General features: G+C 41.8%; 2 protein-coding genes across 2 annotated transcripts; both read left to right on the top strand.

Moving 5' to 3' along the window:
• The first annotated feature begins 3,922 nt into the window (after nt 1-3,922).
• Nucleotides 3,923-4,579, top strand: LOC124656148. The gene has a single exon (XM_047194946.1). It carries the CDS (start codon nt 3,923-3,925, stop codon nt 4,577-4,579), a length of 657 nt encoding a protein of 218 aa, XP_047050902.1.
• Nucleotides 4,580-7,749: 3,170 nt separating this feature from the next.
• On the top strand, nt 7,750-11,510 carry LOC124653329. The gene is made up of 8 exons (XM_047192396.1): nt 7,750-7,989; nt 9,292-9,439; nt 9,530-9,680; nt 9,842-9,967; nt 10,050-10,130; nt 10,210-10,402; nt 10,491-10,755; nt 10,940-11,510. Exons 1-8 carry the CDS (start codon nt 7,750-7,752, stop codon nt 11,170-11,172), a joined length of 1,437 nt encoding a protein of 478 aa, XP_047048352.1. The 3' UTR covers nt 11,173-11,510.
• The last annotated feature ends 3,193 nt before the right edge of the window (nt 11,511-14,703 follow it).

The raw sequence follows: 14,703 nt of genomic DNA, 5'->3' as shown, positions 1-14,703 counted from the left end.
TTAAAAACCTAATAACAATTGTTAAACCCTGATTTCTAAATTAAACCTAAACATGAGTTACCCTAATTATTAATTCTTGTGAACATGAATAAAATGCTAAAACCATTATTAATGTTGTTTCAAAGTAATTAGTAACCACACCTATATTTCCAATCATCATTTTAGGAGTTGTACCATAACTTAGAAACCCTAGTTTCAATTTAGTAAGACTTTGATTTCATTATTTCATGTGTTCATCCATAGTAGTTGCAAACCTAAAACCCTAAGGATTTAACCCATGTGATCATTACACTTTAGAAGTAACTCTAAAACCCTAATTATGTGCACATGTGATCATGTGAGATTTACTTAACATATAGAACCCTAATAAGCAACAATTGAATGCATGCTTATGATCCCCTAGCATAAAACCAAGTCACATGAGATTATCATTTCATGTTCCTATTCTTAATTAAAACCTATATGATTCACTAGTGCCACTTAGGTATAAACCCCATGTTAGCACCATTGGTCATCAATCCTATATACCACACCATTAGGATCAACCTCAATCATTAAACCCTAGTAGAACCATAATGATAAACCCTAGTATCAACTTTGTGTAGCAAATCACATCACATGTTCCTATCCAACTAAACCTTACTTAGGAAATGATAAACCACTTAGTTTAGGAACCATTAGAAATTATTTAGTAAAGCAAATGTGAAGCCATAGTAAACCCTAATAGCAAACCTATGGAACCATCTTAATAACCATCCTTTGAAATGATGTATAGGAGAAACCATAGCAATAAATCTACCAATACTTGTTATATAGGAACCCATACCAAGTTAAGAACCAACTAGTTTCTATTAGTGAAATTAAACGAACCCAATAGTAAACCCTAGAAAGCATAGCTCCTATGAATAGTAGTTCATATTCTTATTTAACCTGTTCTTCAAAAGTTATTCTTTTGAAGTACAAATGTCAATCAAACCTTATAAGCCCTAATCCTTCTTTGAAATACTTATTATTTCTTAAACAACATGTTCTTCAAAAGTTATTCTTTTGAAGTATAGTATAAGTAATCATCAACCATGTTCTGTAGAACTTAAAATTGACAATTGTTCTTTACATATTATTCCACCACTAATCTTTATGTGTATGATTGTTATGATGTCTTATATCACTTGGTTATGTTGCTAATATAACCAAACCCTAATAAGAACCTTGTTTGAGAACCATTCTAAAAGTGCAACCAACCCTAAAGAAATCTTTACAACTCATACATCCTAAATCATTGAGGTTAGGTTACGCTCGGGACGATTGCATCTCATACTATGCATTATAGCATCTTTGCCAGTTCTTTAAACATTGTCCTTACCGGACAATGATGGTATTTCAGAATTTGGAGTTCTCACGTATCGAAGCTTTTGCCTGCATAATCTTGCAGTCAAGAAAGGCAAGTTCATCGCTTGCTCATGTCATTTGATTATTTTTATCAAACTATATGCAAAGTACTATACTTATCACTCATGCATTGAAAAGCAAAGTATTATTTTACAATTATGAATATGACTATGTGGTGGGCAATGGAACCATGGTATGTGTTGATATGGTGGAGGTTCCATTGCAATGGGTTATATCACCCTAGGATTAAATTACCAATGCCGTCCGGTGATTCTAGCGCCGTACAAACCGCGTTGACCATGAGATCTATAATGGCTCTGGGGAAGCCAGCCGTATCTTTTCCCTTCGCACGCCAACGGATTGGTAGAGCCGGCGGGGTGTTGGAGGCACCGCCGTAGGTTGGGATAGCCTTTTAAATCCCCATCCATTAGTGATGATGGCTCTACGATCTATGAAGGATTGTCCAAAGTACACCATGAGTAAAGCCGTATTATCGGGGGAAAGTCTACTGGAGGTGTACGGGTGGACAAAAGGGTGGGTTTGCAGTCGCGGAGAAGGCGGTGTGGGCTTGGATCTTTATACCTGGCCTCACACCAAAGGAAGTGTGAACGGGGGCAAGTCCCTGCGGATGGCAAAAAGGGTGAGATCTCTTGTGGGAAAAGTAACGCACCTCTGCAGAGTGTATCAAATTGTGGCTGTCACTCCCTGTTCCGGGAAGGGAACTGCGAACGCGGCAGGAAAGGAACTCCATGAAGTTCTAGTCAACCTGTGAAGACTGACGGGCATAGTTTTCAGAATAAAATAAACCTTTTGAAGAAATGCTTATGAAAACTTGCATTGGCCTATGACTTTCTGGTCTATGGCTGTAGCTAGTGCATGATACACATATTTCCTAATATGAACTTGCTGAGTACGCTCGTACTCATTCTATCTCGTTTGAACCCCCTTCTTAGATCAAGGCACCGAAGGAGAAACTACCGTGGAACTCGAAGACAAAGGAGTCAACTGCAACAAGATGAAGAATCCAATCAAAGAAGTCAATGGAGTCAACTTCTGCATCAGCTATAATGAAAACCTAGACTAGTAATAGAAGGGAACCTTTCCCTAATCCTAGTACCTAAGTAGCTAGATTTCTATAGCAAGCCAATTAGCTCTTAAACTTGAGTTAGCAATAAGATAGACTACGAGTCGTTCTTCTGGAGCTTAATTTGAAGTTTTACCTCACAGTAAAGTAGGAGGTTGTGTTGATCTTATGTAAACAGTTCGTGTGTACTTCTATAGACATACCTTGGACTCGCATATGTTTCTGTTGTACCACTCTGAGAGATGTAATATGAGTGGAACGGTGTTTCACTTGTGTTATATCAACGACTTGTGTACTACACCATGCAGTGGTACGCTGGGTCATCACAAAAACCCCTTCCAACATAGAAGGGGGAAAAACCATGGGCGCCAGCCAACAAAACTTCACTATATCGGGGAGTGTTTACAAACGCCGTGGGATATCTTATAATCTGATGAACCCTAGCCGGCGGCTTACAAGATGTATATATAGGGGGTGCCAACGATCCGTACCGTACCGCGATGGGCCTCGCTCCGCTCATCAGAAGTTAGTCTCTCTTTAGTATATGAGTTTGGATCACAATACAACAGATTAGAGATATTTTTATTACTTAATAGCAGCTGATATTGCATTAGTCGCGACATGGCTTACACATGCATAATTAGTGGCAATGGGTTGTTAACCTTTTCTTTCCAGTTCATATTGTGAAGAAATACATTGAAAAAAGAAATATTCAATTACCGAGAATTATTTGTATCTATTAATATTAGCTTGAAATTTGGATAAGAAATATTTTGGGCATGTAGACAAAACCTTTGTGCGTTAGTATCACCTGCACGATTGCTGGTGCGTAGAAGTTCTCCAAAATTGAGAAGGGGGTCCAAGGACCTGTTTATAATTCTGATTACTTTTAGAGCTCTTTGTACTGTTGTTGGTGATTATAACTAAATCGGTGAAATTTCGTTAAAAAAATCGTACTGAGCTAAGCGAACAGACGAAATCTATGGCAAAAGAAACTGGAATTCTAAAAAGTCATGTAGTATTATGTTGCCGAACATGGGGGAAGGCATCCGCACTAAGAAATCAGAAAAGAGCAACCATCATATCAACTTCCGTGCAAATGCTAGCGAAGTTTGGAATACATACGTTCCATGCAAGAAAGGCACAAGGAAATGAAACACCGGCCGACCACGCTACTCATAGGGCCTCACAACTCACAAGCAACGCTTCTCTTCTTCCGCGCACGAAGCAATTCTTAACATCACATTCCTTAGCATCGGCCGGGATATGTACTCTGATGCAAGGAAGAAAAAGAAGTATGATCACTCTTCCTCTTACTTCCCAACCCAGCTCACTCCATCTGGGAAGCTTTTGTTTGCTTGCCACCATAAGGACGCCATTGCACACTATCAAACACACGAGCATTGGGGTATCCATCTGAAAACGTAATCCAAATTAAGCTACCCGGCGATGGGACTGTGCGCATCGATGCTGCAGCGTAGGGCGAAGAAGCGGTACCCAGAACCGAGGCGCGGCACGCCGACGGCGCTGTTCGTCGTCAGAGGCGACCGCCGCCGGTCGAATCCAGAGGCAATGGTGTTCCAGGTGCAAGACTCTGGTCGGAGACAGCTTCAGAAACCTGCTGCTGGCATGGCGGAGACCAGAAGGCCCGAGGGATGCTGGCAGCAAGGCGCGTGCGCGCTGGAGAGGGTGCTCGGCGCACAGATGCCTCGGCTGCCTTGTGGGGGCACCGGGACCGTCGGCGTTGAGCCGGATGCAGCGATGTCCATGCCCAAGGCAGCGGCAGAGCGAGTCGCGTCGCCGGGGAGGTGTCGGACGCCACCGACGACACAGATGATGCAGGCATCAGGGGCCATGACGCCTGTGAGGCATGAGCGGTGTGGGACGCCGACGGCAGCGATGACGCCGGGGCGGCCGGTGTGGCAGAGGAGGATACTGATGGGGGTGCGGTGTGAGCTGCCGCGGTTCAGCGGGCTCATACTGTACGACGAGCAAGGCCGGCGTCTAAATATCGGAACCCCTGGCAGAAGAAACCATCGCCAGGTAATGCACGCTGAGTACTCAGACATTGCTGCATCTGCATACAATTTTTGGGACAGGAAGTAAGCTTAGAATGACACTGTTACATGTATATGCATGCATCTGATGACAACAATGCTAACATTATAGGAATCTTTTTAACTATAAAAAGTAAAATGTGTTATCTCTTTAAGCATGTATTGAAAAGAAAATTGTGTTATTTCTGTAAGCATGAATGTGACAGACAGACAAATCCGTCTTTAATTACTATTCACTTATTAATCGCTACAAGATCTTCATAATTAGACTTATATTATTATGATAAAATTGTGACCGTATTTGTCCTAAAGGTACCATGCATGTGGTAATATGTTGCAAGATGGGTTGACAACTTATGTCTAATTGTCCTGAAAAAACGTTGTTGAAATATAATCATGTGCAATCTAGACTTGAAGTCCTTGTCAACACGGAATCAGCAATGAAAAAAATCGTGAATCTAACAGATGGCTTGAGTTATAGAACCTTTGCTTTATCTCTCAAACCAATTTCTTTGCGCCATTAGCGGTTCTCCTTTTTTCTCTTAGATGCGTCCTATATTTTTTTGAACTTTGCATGCAAATGAATTTGGTGACGTTGATGTTTCTAATCTTATAGCAAATACATCGTCACTTTTTGCAGGGGAAAAAGAAGATGGGCAGGACATCTGCCACTACAACTCTCAGGGACCTCCTCTAATTAGTTGTCACTGGTTGGTAGAGCGGCAACAAATGTTTCTCCGCCGAGTACTTTGTTGTAAAGCATGAATGCTTTTCATGTAACATATTATGTTCCTTATTATCTAAGGGAAAAAAGGAAAAATATGTTACAGGGGAGGTCCGAGTGCAAACATTCGAATTATATTTTCTTAAGTTGAACCATATGCACCGTCAACGCCAACAAATGGATGCCAACATATTGTCTACTCATGCTTGTGGGTAGGGAAAACCTAAAATGCTATTTTTCACACCCTGGTTGGATGTCCCTGGCCTGCATCCGCTCCCGCCGCACAATTCTCTCTACCGCTCTCCACATGCAAACACAAGACACTTTGTGTGCATACATTTACGACCATGTTTGGAAACCGAAATGTCGATCTGAAAAAGACGAGAACATGCACTCAATGATAATGACTCAATAATAATGAGACTTGTGCAACCAAAGAAATGAGAAAATGCACAAGACGTTCCTACCGAGGACTATAAGACCGTGTTGCACAGGTAGCTAGCTCCATTGCGTAGTTTGTTGAGCTAGGTATTCACACAATTGTATGACGCCTACTTAAATATCGAGTTTGTGCTTCATGCAAGAGATATGTCACTCGATTCTTCTTCTTCTTATTATTATTCTTATTTTCCTTCACCACCTTATTTGTGTCAAAACTACTACATTAAATCGGGCTTACAACGCTGCTCGGAAAACAACAAGATATTGGGCGAGAATTATTTTGACTAATTGATGGACGCAAGGCCGTTCTTGTTTGAGAACAACACAATGCAAACACATTTTTTTTGGCATTTCGTAGTTAATTAATTTTCTCGCATGCCTCAGTTACAAAAGTTCTAAACTAAGTTAGCGAGTCAAACCATGCATACTAGTCAATTCAAGGGTTCGCTATTTGCCAAGTTAATTGGTTCCAAACCAAATGAAGACCTAGCACAACTTTTGGTGATCACATTGGCTAAGACCATGCACTATGTGAGGATAAAGCGGTTCAAAGGGGAAATGCACTTTGGCTCATAGGAGCATTTGCTCTCATTGTGTGAATCTACATTTTGAAGTATCAAAAAATTCTAAACTAAATTTTTACATGTACATCTAGACATTTTATGTTGGTACACAAATTTTCAAAAAAAGAAAAAAAATTATGTGGCTCTTGTAAAAAAGACAAATTTTGATGTTGTAACACGACTACGTATATCACATTTTTTTGTCTTTTTTGTACACACCACACAAAATGTTATTTTTCCACGAAAACTTGTGTACGAACATAAAATGTCACGATGTACACCAAAAAATTTATGTCAATTTTTTTTAACATTTTTAAAATTAATTTTTCAATATTTTATATAATGGGTGCATTTGCTCCTATGAGCCAAAACGCCACCTCCGGTTCAAAGGCTTCAATGAGTCGATTCAATACATAGTAGAGCATCGGTTCAATGGGCCTGACAAGAAAAGCGCGTCAACTTAATGGTTCCCTTCTTTGTATGTATTTGTTGATCCTTGTAGCACAAGTGTGTGTAAAAGAGGCCAAAAAACGTAAAAAAAAGTAATCATGTGACCCACAACCGATTCCTCACATAGTAGAGAGAAACCAACCCGGTTCCTAACTCTGACATGTTTTCCTTTGATCCGAATCTACGTAGTGCATGGTCTTAGAGTCTTGAAGCTATCCTCTTCATCGAAAAAGGTGGTGGAAAATTAATCCATAGAAAAGTAGAGGACTCATTTGGAAAACTATACCCCGAGACTAGAGGATTGCATGCTCGAAGAAAAGGGAAAAGAATGGACTGAGTCATTATCATTAGCTTTGGCTTCCCGGAGCCGGTGAAGTTGTGGTGGCAATTAGGAGAGTAGGCTTCGGGTCGGGGAGCTGCCACCCCATATTGGTAGCTTGAACTTGCCGCTTGCGGCGTCGTCGGGCTTCTTTGCCCCTCTTCTATATATTATAATACACCATCCAGGTGTATTCTCGAAAAAAAAAGATGGACTGACAACGCAGAGACATCACACGACTATACCTAGCCATGGGCAGCCCGACCCGAGGCCCGGCTCGAAGCCCAGCCCGAAAAACTCGGGCCTGGGCCGTGAAATGTTGGCCCGACTGCCGGGCCGGGCCTAGGTAGCCCGAAAACAGCGATTAACACTATGGCCCGGCCCACGGCCCGACAGGCTTGGTGGGTATTTGGCTGGGCCGGGCCGGGCTTGGGCCGTATTTTTTGCGTCGGGCTTACCTCGGGCCGGCCCGGCCGGACACATGCCCAGGTATACACACGACGCATACTGCGATCTGTCTCACTCTACCACCGGGCCCACCGACCGGCGTCACAGCACACACTGCACACGCGGGCCCCGCCCACCTCCTCTCGCCCTTTCCTCTCCGACCCCAACAACACAACACAACACAGAGCCCGAATTCCCCAACCAAACCAGCTAGACCACCGCGACCGTCGCCTTCCCTCCCCGCGAAACCCTAGCCAGCCAGCCCGAGCGCGACGATGGACGGCCCCAAGCGCGCGCAGCTGCGGGTGCGGCTCCGGGTGACGGCGCGCCGGCGGGGCGCCGACGCGGCGGACCGCGCCGGCCCGAGCGCCGGCCAGAAGCGCCGCCTGGACGCCCCGCTCGTCAACTCCGCCGCCAAGCTGCAGCGCCGCGAGATCGGCGGCCGACAGCTCGCCGCGCGCGGCGGGGGCGCCGCCGCCGCCGTGCCCGAGCGGTTCCGGAACATGCAGCTCCAGGTAAGGCCCGCCCGCCCGTCTCCTCTCTGCGCCTATCTAGGGTTCGTTTGCGGGGGGACGGCCTCCGGATCTCTAGGGTTTCCTTTCGCTGGATTCCGTCGGCTCTTGTAGCTCGTAGTAATTGAGATGTTTAATTCTGGGGACCTAGAAGTGCTGAGTTCTATCTCCCCTCAAAAGATCGGATCTTGGGCCTCAAACTGGTACCTTTGGCATGTAAATCACCCTGTTTCAACCTTTTCTCCCCCCCTGTTCCATACATAATAATATGGAGCGCCATTTTGACATAATCGACCTTAATTGTTGCGTTCCGGCTCTAGCTGCTGGAATTCAGAAGCAGCTGCCTCCTGTAGGATTGGATTCTCTAGCATGTGTTACTCATCCAGTGAACTCATGTAGTTTAAAATGATATTCTGTCAAATGGTTCTGGATGGTCCTTGTTAGCTGCAGCTATCACAATGACGGATCCATGATGGAAACGGTTCCCTCTATAGAACTACGCATGTACTTATCAGACGTTTCATACTGAGTAGTCATGGATGTAAATTTTAGAATCAACAATTCGACATAACCAAGTACTCCGTCAGTTCCGAAAAACTTGTCACGGAGGTAGTAGCAATACTGCAATAGAAAGTGCGTAGTTGCCTACGAGAATAAGAACCATTACTTAAAGTGAATAAATGGGTATATGAGTATATGACCAGAAAGGAAAGGATGGTTTGCACAGCCGAAATACTATGTCTGGGGCTCACTTGGCATTTGCCTGCTGGTTACACCTATGCATATGGGTTATACTAGTTGATAATTGAACTGGATACGTTGTCCTATGCACCCCTTTCTGGCCAAACTTGCATCCGCCCATGTAACTATGAACACTAATACTTGAAGTAGCAGAAGACTTGATTTAAGCCTTGAGTATTTGAGATCATACACCGGGAAGTAGTACGTAGACCAACCTTTTGGCTGGCATTTCGATGCGATAGGGTTAATACTTAAGATAACTCAGTGCTGCGTTCTGAATCCTTACTTGACGAGTTAAAGGTTCTATTGTTCCTGCTTGTAGTACAAGACCCAAAATGGGCATATTATTACAGATGCGGCTACTGCAATTTCAGCCAAGTTCTGTTGTTGTACAACTTGGGCCTATACTATAATTTGGTACTAATTGAAGGCTATTCAGTACTGAGTAATAACTTACTATGTGTGGCGTTCTTATTTGAGCAAAAAGCTGCATTATATGTTTCTTTTGACACGAATCTTCTAAATATGTGTTAGACTCACACTATAAATATCAATTTGGTGCAGGAAGAGTTTGATACATATGATCACGATGCTCACCTATTTGTGAAGCTACAGATTCTTAAAAAACGATCCAAAATTATTGAGATTGTGGCGGCAAAAGATATCATATTCGCTCTTGCTCATTCTGGGCTTTGTGCTGCCTTTAGTCGAGGTAGGTATTTCCACCTTTGATAAAATGTGATCTGCACTTGACTGGCAACGATGTTTTCTGACCTCTTGCATTGCGCTTTTGTGTCTGCAGTAACAAACAAGCGGTTATCCTTCTTGAATTTATGCCCAGATGAAGTGATTCGGAGTTTGTTCTACAACAAGAACAATGATTCTCTTATTACTGTCTCAGTTTATGCATCCGACCATTTTAGCACATTGAAGTGCAGAACAACCCCAATCGAGTAAGAGCTTATGCCATGAGAAGTTCCCAAATTCATTATAATCCTACAATTTGTGACTTGTCGAGAAGCACAATTTTAAATGATTTTGAGGATAATTTTGCTGTTCTCATTGAATAGAGTAACTTACAGCTCTTGCACTTACTATCTATGTATTCTTTCAGATATATACGGAGGAATCAGTTAGATGCCGGGTTTCCTCTTTTTGAGACGGAATCTCTAAAGTGGCCTGGCTTTGTGGAGTTTGATGATGTAAATGGGAAAGTACTCACTTACTCGGCACAGGATGGGTATGCCTTCTTAAACATCGATCACATTATTATGTGTTCTTCACAAAGCTTATTGTTCTAATTGTCATACTTGTATTGGCAGTATCTATAAGGTTTTTGACTTGAAGAACTACTCCTTTCTATATTCAATACCTGATACCAATGTGCAGGAGATAAAGATTAGGTATACACCTTTTTCCTTGTTTGTTCATTGTTTGCATATTTCAGTCATGCTAAGTTACTAATTAAATTTATCTTCTCAGCCCAGGAATCATGCTTTTGATATATGATAGAACTCCAAGTTATGTTCCTTTGAAGATATTATCAATTGAAGATGGAAAGCCACTGAAATCGTTTAGGCATTTATTGCATCGCGGCAAGAAAATTGATTTTATTGAGCAATTCAATGAAAAACTCCTTGTCAAGCAAGAAGACGAGAACCTTCAAATACTTGATGTATGGCAGAATTGATGAGCTGTATTATTTATTCATCTTGTAATATTTACCGCTTATAAGCCTAATCAATTTCTTTGTCTTCATGAAGGTACGAAGTTCTGAGCTAATTGAAGTCAGTATTAACAAGTTTATGACCCCATCAGCATTCATTTTTCTGTACGAGAACAATCTCTTCTTGACATTCCGAAACAGAACAGTTGCCGTATGGAATTTTCGAGGAGAGCTTGTGACGTCGTTCGAAGACCATTTGCTTTGGCATCAAGATTGTAGCACCAATAATATTTACATTACAAGTGACCAGGATCTGATCATCTCATATTGTAAATCTGAGGCAGCGGGTGACCAAAGTACAGGTGCAGTAGTCACATCCTTATTTCTTCTTCAGTATTAGTTAATTTGCATCAATTATATAATGTGGAACTGCTTCCATCATTCAGATAGTTTGTAGTGGCCAGTTCTTCGGTATTAGTTAGCATTCTTTTGGTTTCATATGACTAGATGTAGAAAATCATCTTGAATTAAGTGCTACTCGTGCAGCTTCTCCAATTGGATCAATCAACATGAGCGACATTATGACTGGAAAGTGCATTGCCAAGATTGCAGCTAACGACCCTGCCCTGCGTATTGCTCCTCGCAAGAATGGTAGCCCTTCAATCTGGAGTACTATCCCAGAAGCCCTGGAGGATGTCACAGCACTGTTCTACGACGAGGACAGGAACGAGATCTACACTGGCAACAGTCACGGGCTGGTGCATGTGTGGTCTAGTTAGGTAGTAACACAGTATATATGTCACTTTTTGATCTGATAAGAAGGTTGGATGCGCCACCGCATTCTGTATCATCTCCAGGTTGGTGTACCTAGTTCTGTATTTTCGCGATAGTGTAATTTGTTGTTGCTGTATGAGAAAATGTAATTCCCCTGTAAATATTCTTTGTCATGTAATGTTATTTACAATAGTTAGAAGAGGGCTTCTCAGCCCACAGATTTCTGCAGGAACCTTCTGATAGTAGCCATCTTTTCTGTTATTTTGATATGTATCAATGAAACGGTGTGTTTCTTTGAGAGAACTGGATATGAAAATACTGCATGTGCAGAGTGAATTTTCTATGGGGTGCTGGCATATTGTAATCGCTGTTGGCTGTCCAAACTACTGAACTGGCCGAGTTAATACAAATTTGGAAACTTTACCTTCTAGAACAGTGCCGTCATAAGGGCGGCCTGTCTTGGTAAAGAAGATGGTCGACACGGCCTGTCTTGCGGCGCTGATGATGTTTTCCAAAATATTCCATGTGCTGAATCCTGTACTGACTGACCTGATTTTGAGGCTTTTGTCTATTTCCAATCAGAGCTTTTTGTCTATCCCCCAATCAGGTACTGTATTACACCACCGACGGTTTGCTTTGGTCTTTTTAAGTAGCTGAATGGAGTAGCTGCGTTTCCCAGTTTCGCTCTCGACTCATTCACTCACTCACTCTACGCTCAGTGTTTGGTATAGTTCTTTCCGCTCACTCACTCACGCAGAAGAAGAAAAAACTAGCATGAGTTAGCCACTCTGCCTAGGATTTGTCTGTACTAAGTGTACGATTCAGCAGCTGATGAGGTGGAAGAAAAGATAGATTAAGGTGAGGTTTTGTAGATGCGTATTTTATTTTTTCTGCATGGTGTAATTTTGTTATATAATTATTACGTTGTAATTAGCTTTAGAATGCCATTAGCTCATGTAGTATGGGTGCATGTATAGGTTAAGCGGTAATATTCGTATAATATGAATAGAGTACGGAGTACTTTATTTGAACATGCAACAAAGATTATGGAATCTAGATTATTAGGACGTAATTAGCTAATCAAATGTGTTACTAGGACCGTTTATTAGGGACGTTTATCTGGTATTAATTATAGACACGGGTATTAGTTATAGACACTGTGATCTTATATGGTATGTACATAATTTTTATGACACTGTAGATGTAAATTATCGGACCAATAAATATTTGGCCATTTATTTGGTACTCCGTATTAGTTATAGACATTGCGATTAATATGAGGGTGTTTATTTAGTATTTCGACATGGTAGATGTAATTTGTCATGGCTGAATAATATTAGGGCTGCTAATGCACGTTTTTTAGAACAACTTCCACGCTTTATTGATCAACGTTTAAAGTTACAGGTATTAAAATAATATTACGGGGTTCAAGAAGCCATAGGTGGCGCTCCTGTCCTAACGCAGAAAGCAAAACGAGCTAAATTATGAGCTTCAATATTTAATTTTCTACTTTCAAAATTGAATACAACCTCTTCAAAATCGGAGCTAAGCAGTGAAATCTCTCTCACAATTTGGTGCATACTTCCCTCCCATGCCATTAGCTATGTCAATAACAACTTGCTTACAATCACTAGCCAAAACAACTCGGCTAAGCAAGAGATCTGCGCCACAGCCAGCGCCTCACGACAAGCCAGCGCTTCGAGGGTCGTGGGATCCGTCATACCCGAGAAAACGATTGTCGAAGATCCAACATATAAACCATTACTATCCCGATAGATAACAACAACTGCTCCAACAATATTGTTCCTTAAACTTCATCAACATTAGCCTTGATCTGGTACTCGGAAGGTGGTATCCATCTACGCGCTGGTACATGTTGAACTGGAGCACTAGCATTAAGGATTGGTTTCGGCATCAAAGAGAGATCATCCAGGAACCTGCGGACAAAACAATGCGTGGACAATGAGTTTTGAAACTCCCCCTCATGGATGGCCTTTCTACGTGCGGTCCAAATCGTCCATAAAGTAACAAGAACTTTAACGAACTCATCCGTAGACAAGGTCTCCATCATAGAAAAAATCCATCACTTTGCACTAGGTTCAGAAGTTGCACACATATGCTCAAAAGTCTCTTCATCAAATAAAGCCCATACACATCGTGCCATAGGGCGTTAAATAAGGGAGTGACGCCAAGAGTCCATCTTTCCACATAGTGAGCATGAGCTTGTGTTGGACATGTTTCCATAAAAACACTTTGATTTTTGAGGGAACATTTACCTTCCACATGCAGTGTCCATGATTCTCTCCTTTTCTTTATCTCCACTCCACAAGCAAACCGGTAGATCTTCCTGTAAAAATACCTCGCCTGTCAAAATTCCACGCCCAGAAATCGCTCACTGGTCGAGTACAAAGAGGCATACCAAAAATTGTATCACTGCTAGTGCACGTGCTACTGGATTAGTAGTTGTTTTCCTTTGTACCAAGTATTCACACCAGATTAATACTTAATCTGCATGCAGTAAAAAAATCACGAGCACACATCTTTTAACAATATTTTCTGAATGTGTATTTTAGGTGGATTTGAGTATACATGCACGGTTATTAACTGGAAATTAGAAGTGGAGTGCTCGTATTGATGCTGATTGGTATTATTTGGCAATATTGTGGCGCGTAATATATTTGTGGAAGAACGTCCATCTTCAAGTTCGAGGTATAAATGATGTCGTCTAATCTTTGTTGTTAAATATTTTTCCAAGTGATGCAACTATTTTTTTTGGATTTATTGTATAGTTCGCTAAAAACAATTATTATGAAAGTATTATTTTTAAATTCTTAATCGCATGTTAATGCTGCTATAAAAAGAAATTAAACATCAATACAATTAAGCTACGATGTTACTAATATTATTTTGAAAATCTGGTTGTGCGGTAGGTACGAAGAAAAAATTGTTAGTGTTTTATGGGGAGATCGTGCGCCACAAATTTTCCAGGGTAGATGTGTCGACTTGTGACTCGATGACGCAGACAACCCCATATACAACTTCAGTTCTGCTATGCTCGCGCATACCTACCGAGGATTGTGTGACGCCACACAGAAAACCAAAATAGCTTCAAAGGGACATATACTTGTTGTGACTTGTGAGCCATGAGTTTCTTCAGTTATGATCGTGGGAGTACCTTCCAATTGGATGTCCCCACATAATCAACCCAATCCACCCATACAACCACATATAAAAAGTACATGGCCCTCTAACTTTTGGAAGTCGGTAGATACATGCTAATAAACGTTGGTCAAATAATATGGTACACGGTTGCTACCCTGAATATCACCAACAGTTTGCGAAGCTACATGAGATCATGGTCAGATGGGACCCATGGATGGCTGCTGCATCCGCTCCGTCTGGGGTGGTCAGGGCCTAGCACCTGCGATATGTTGAGAGACCTTGCCTTGTGGTTGACACACTGCAACTTTGAAAGTGCATGGAGTTTCCATGTGTGATTTTGGTAATTAATAATAATCCCTATAGACTAATGTTTT

This window comes from Lolium rigidum, chromosome 5 (assembly GCF_022539505.1).
Source record: "Lolium rigidum isolate FL_2022 chromosome 5, APGP_CSIRO_Lrig_0.1, whole genome shotgun sequence".
NCBI classification, from domain to species: Eukaryota; Viridiplantae; Streptophyta; class Magnoliopsida; order Poales; family Poaceae; genus Lolium; species Lolium rigidum.
Note: the sequence above shows the minus strand (reverse complement) of the source record. Positions and strands in the feature narration are given on the sequence as shown.

Coding starts and splice junctions, on each gene's coding strand:
- LOC124656148 (XM_047194946.1), top strand. CDS start 3,923: ATGGGACTGTGCGCATCGATGCTGCAGCGTAGGGCGAAGAAGCGGTAC.
- LOC124653329 (XM_047192396.1), top strand. CDS start 7,750: ATGGACGGCCCCAAGCGCGCGCAGCTGCGGGTGCGGCTCCGGGTGACG. Junction 9,440..9,529: donor TTGTGCTGCCTTTAGTCGAG/GTAGGTATTTCC, acceptor TTGTGTCTGCAG/TAACAAACAAGCGGTTATCC. Junction 9,681..9,841: donor TGCAGAACAACCCCAATCGA/GTAAGAGCTTAT, acceptor GTATTCTTTCAG/ATATATACGGAGGAATCAGT.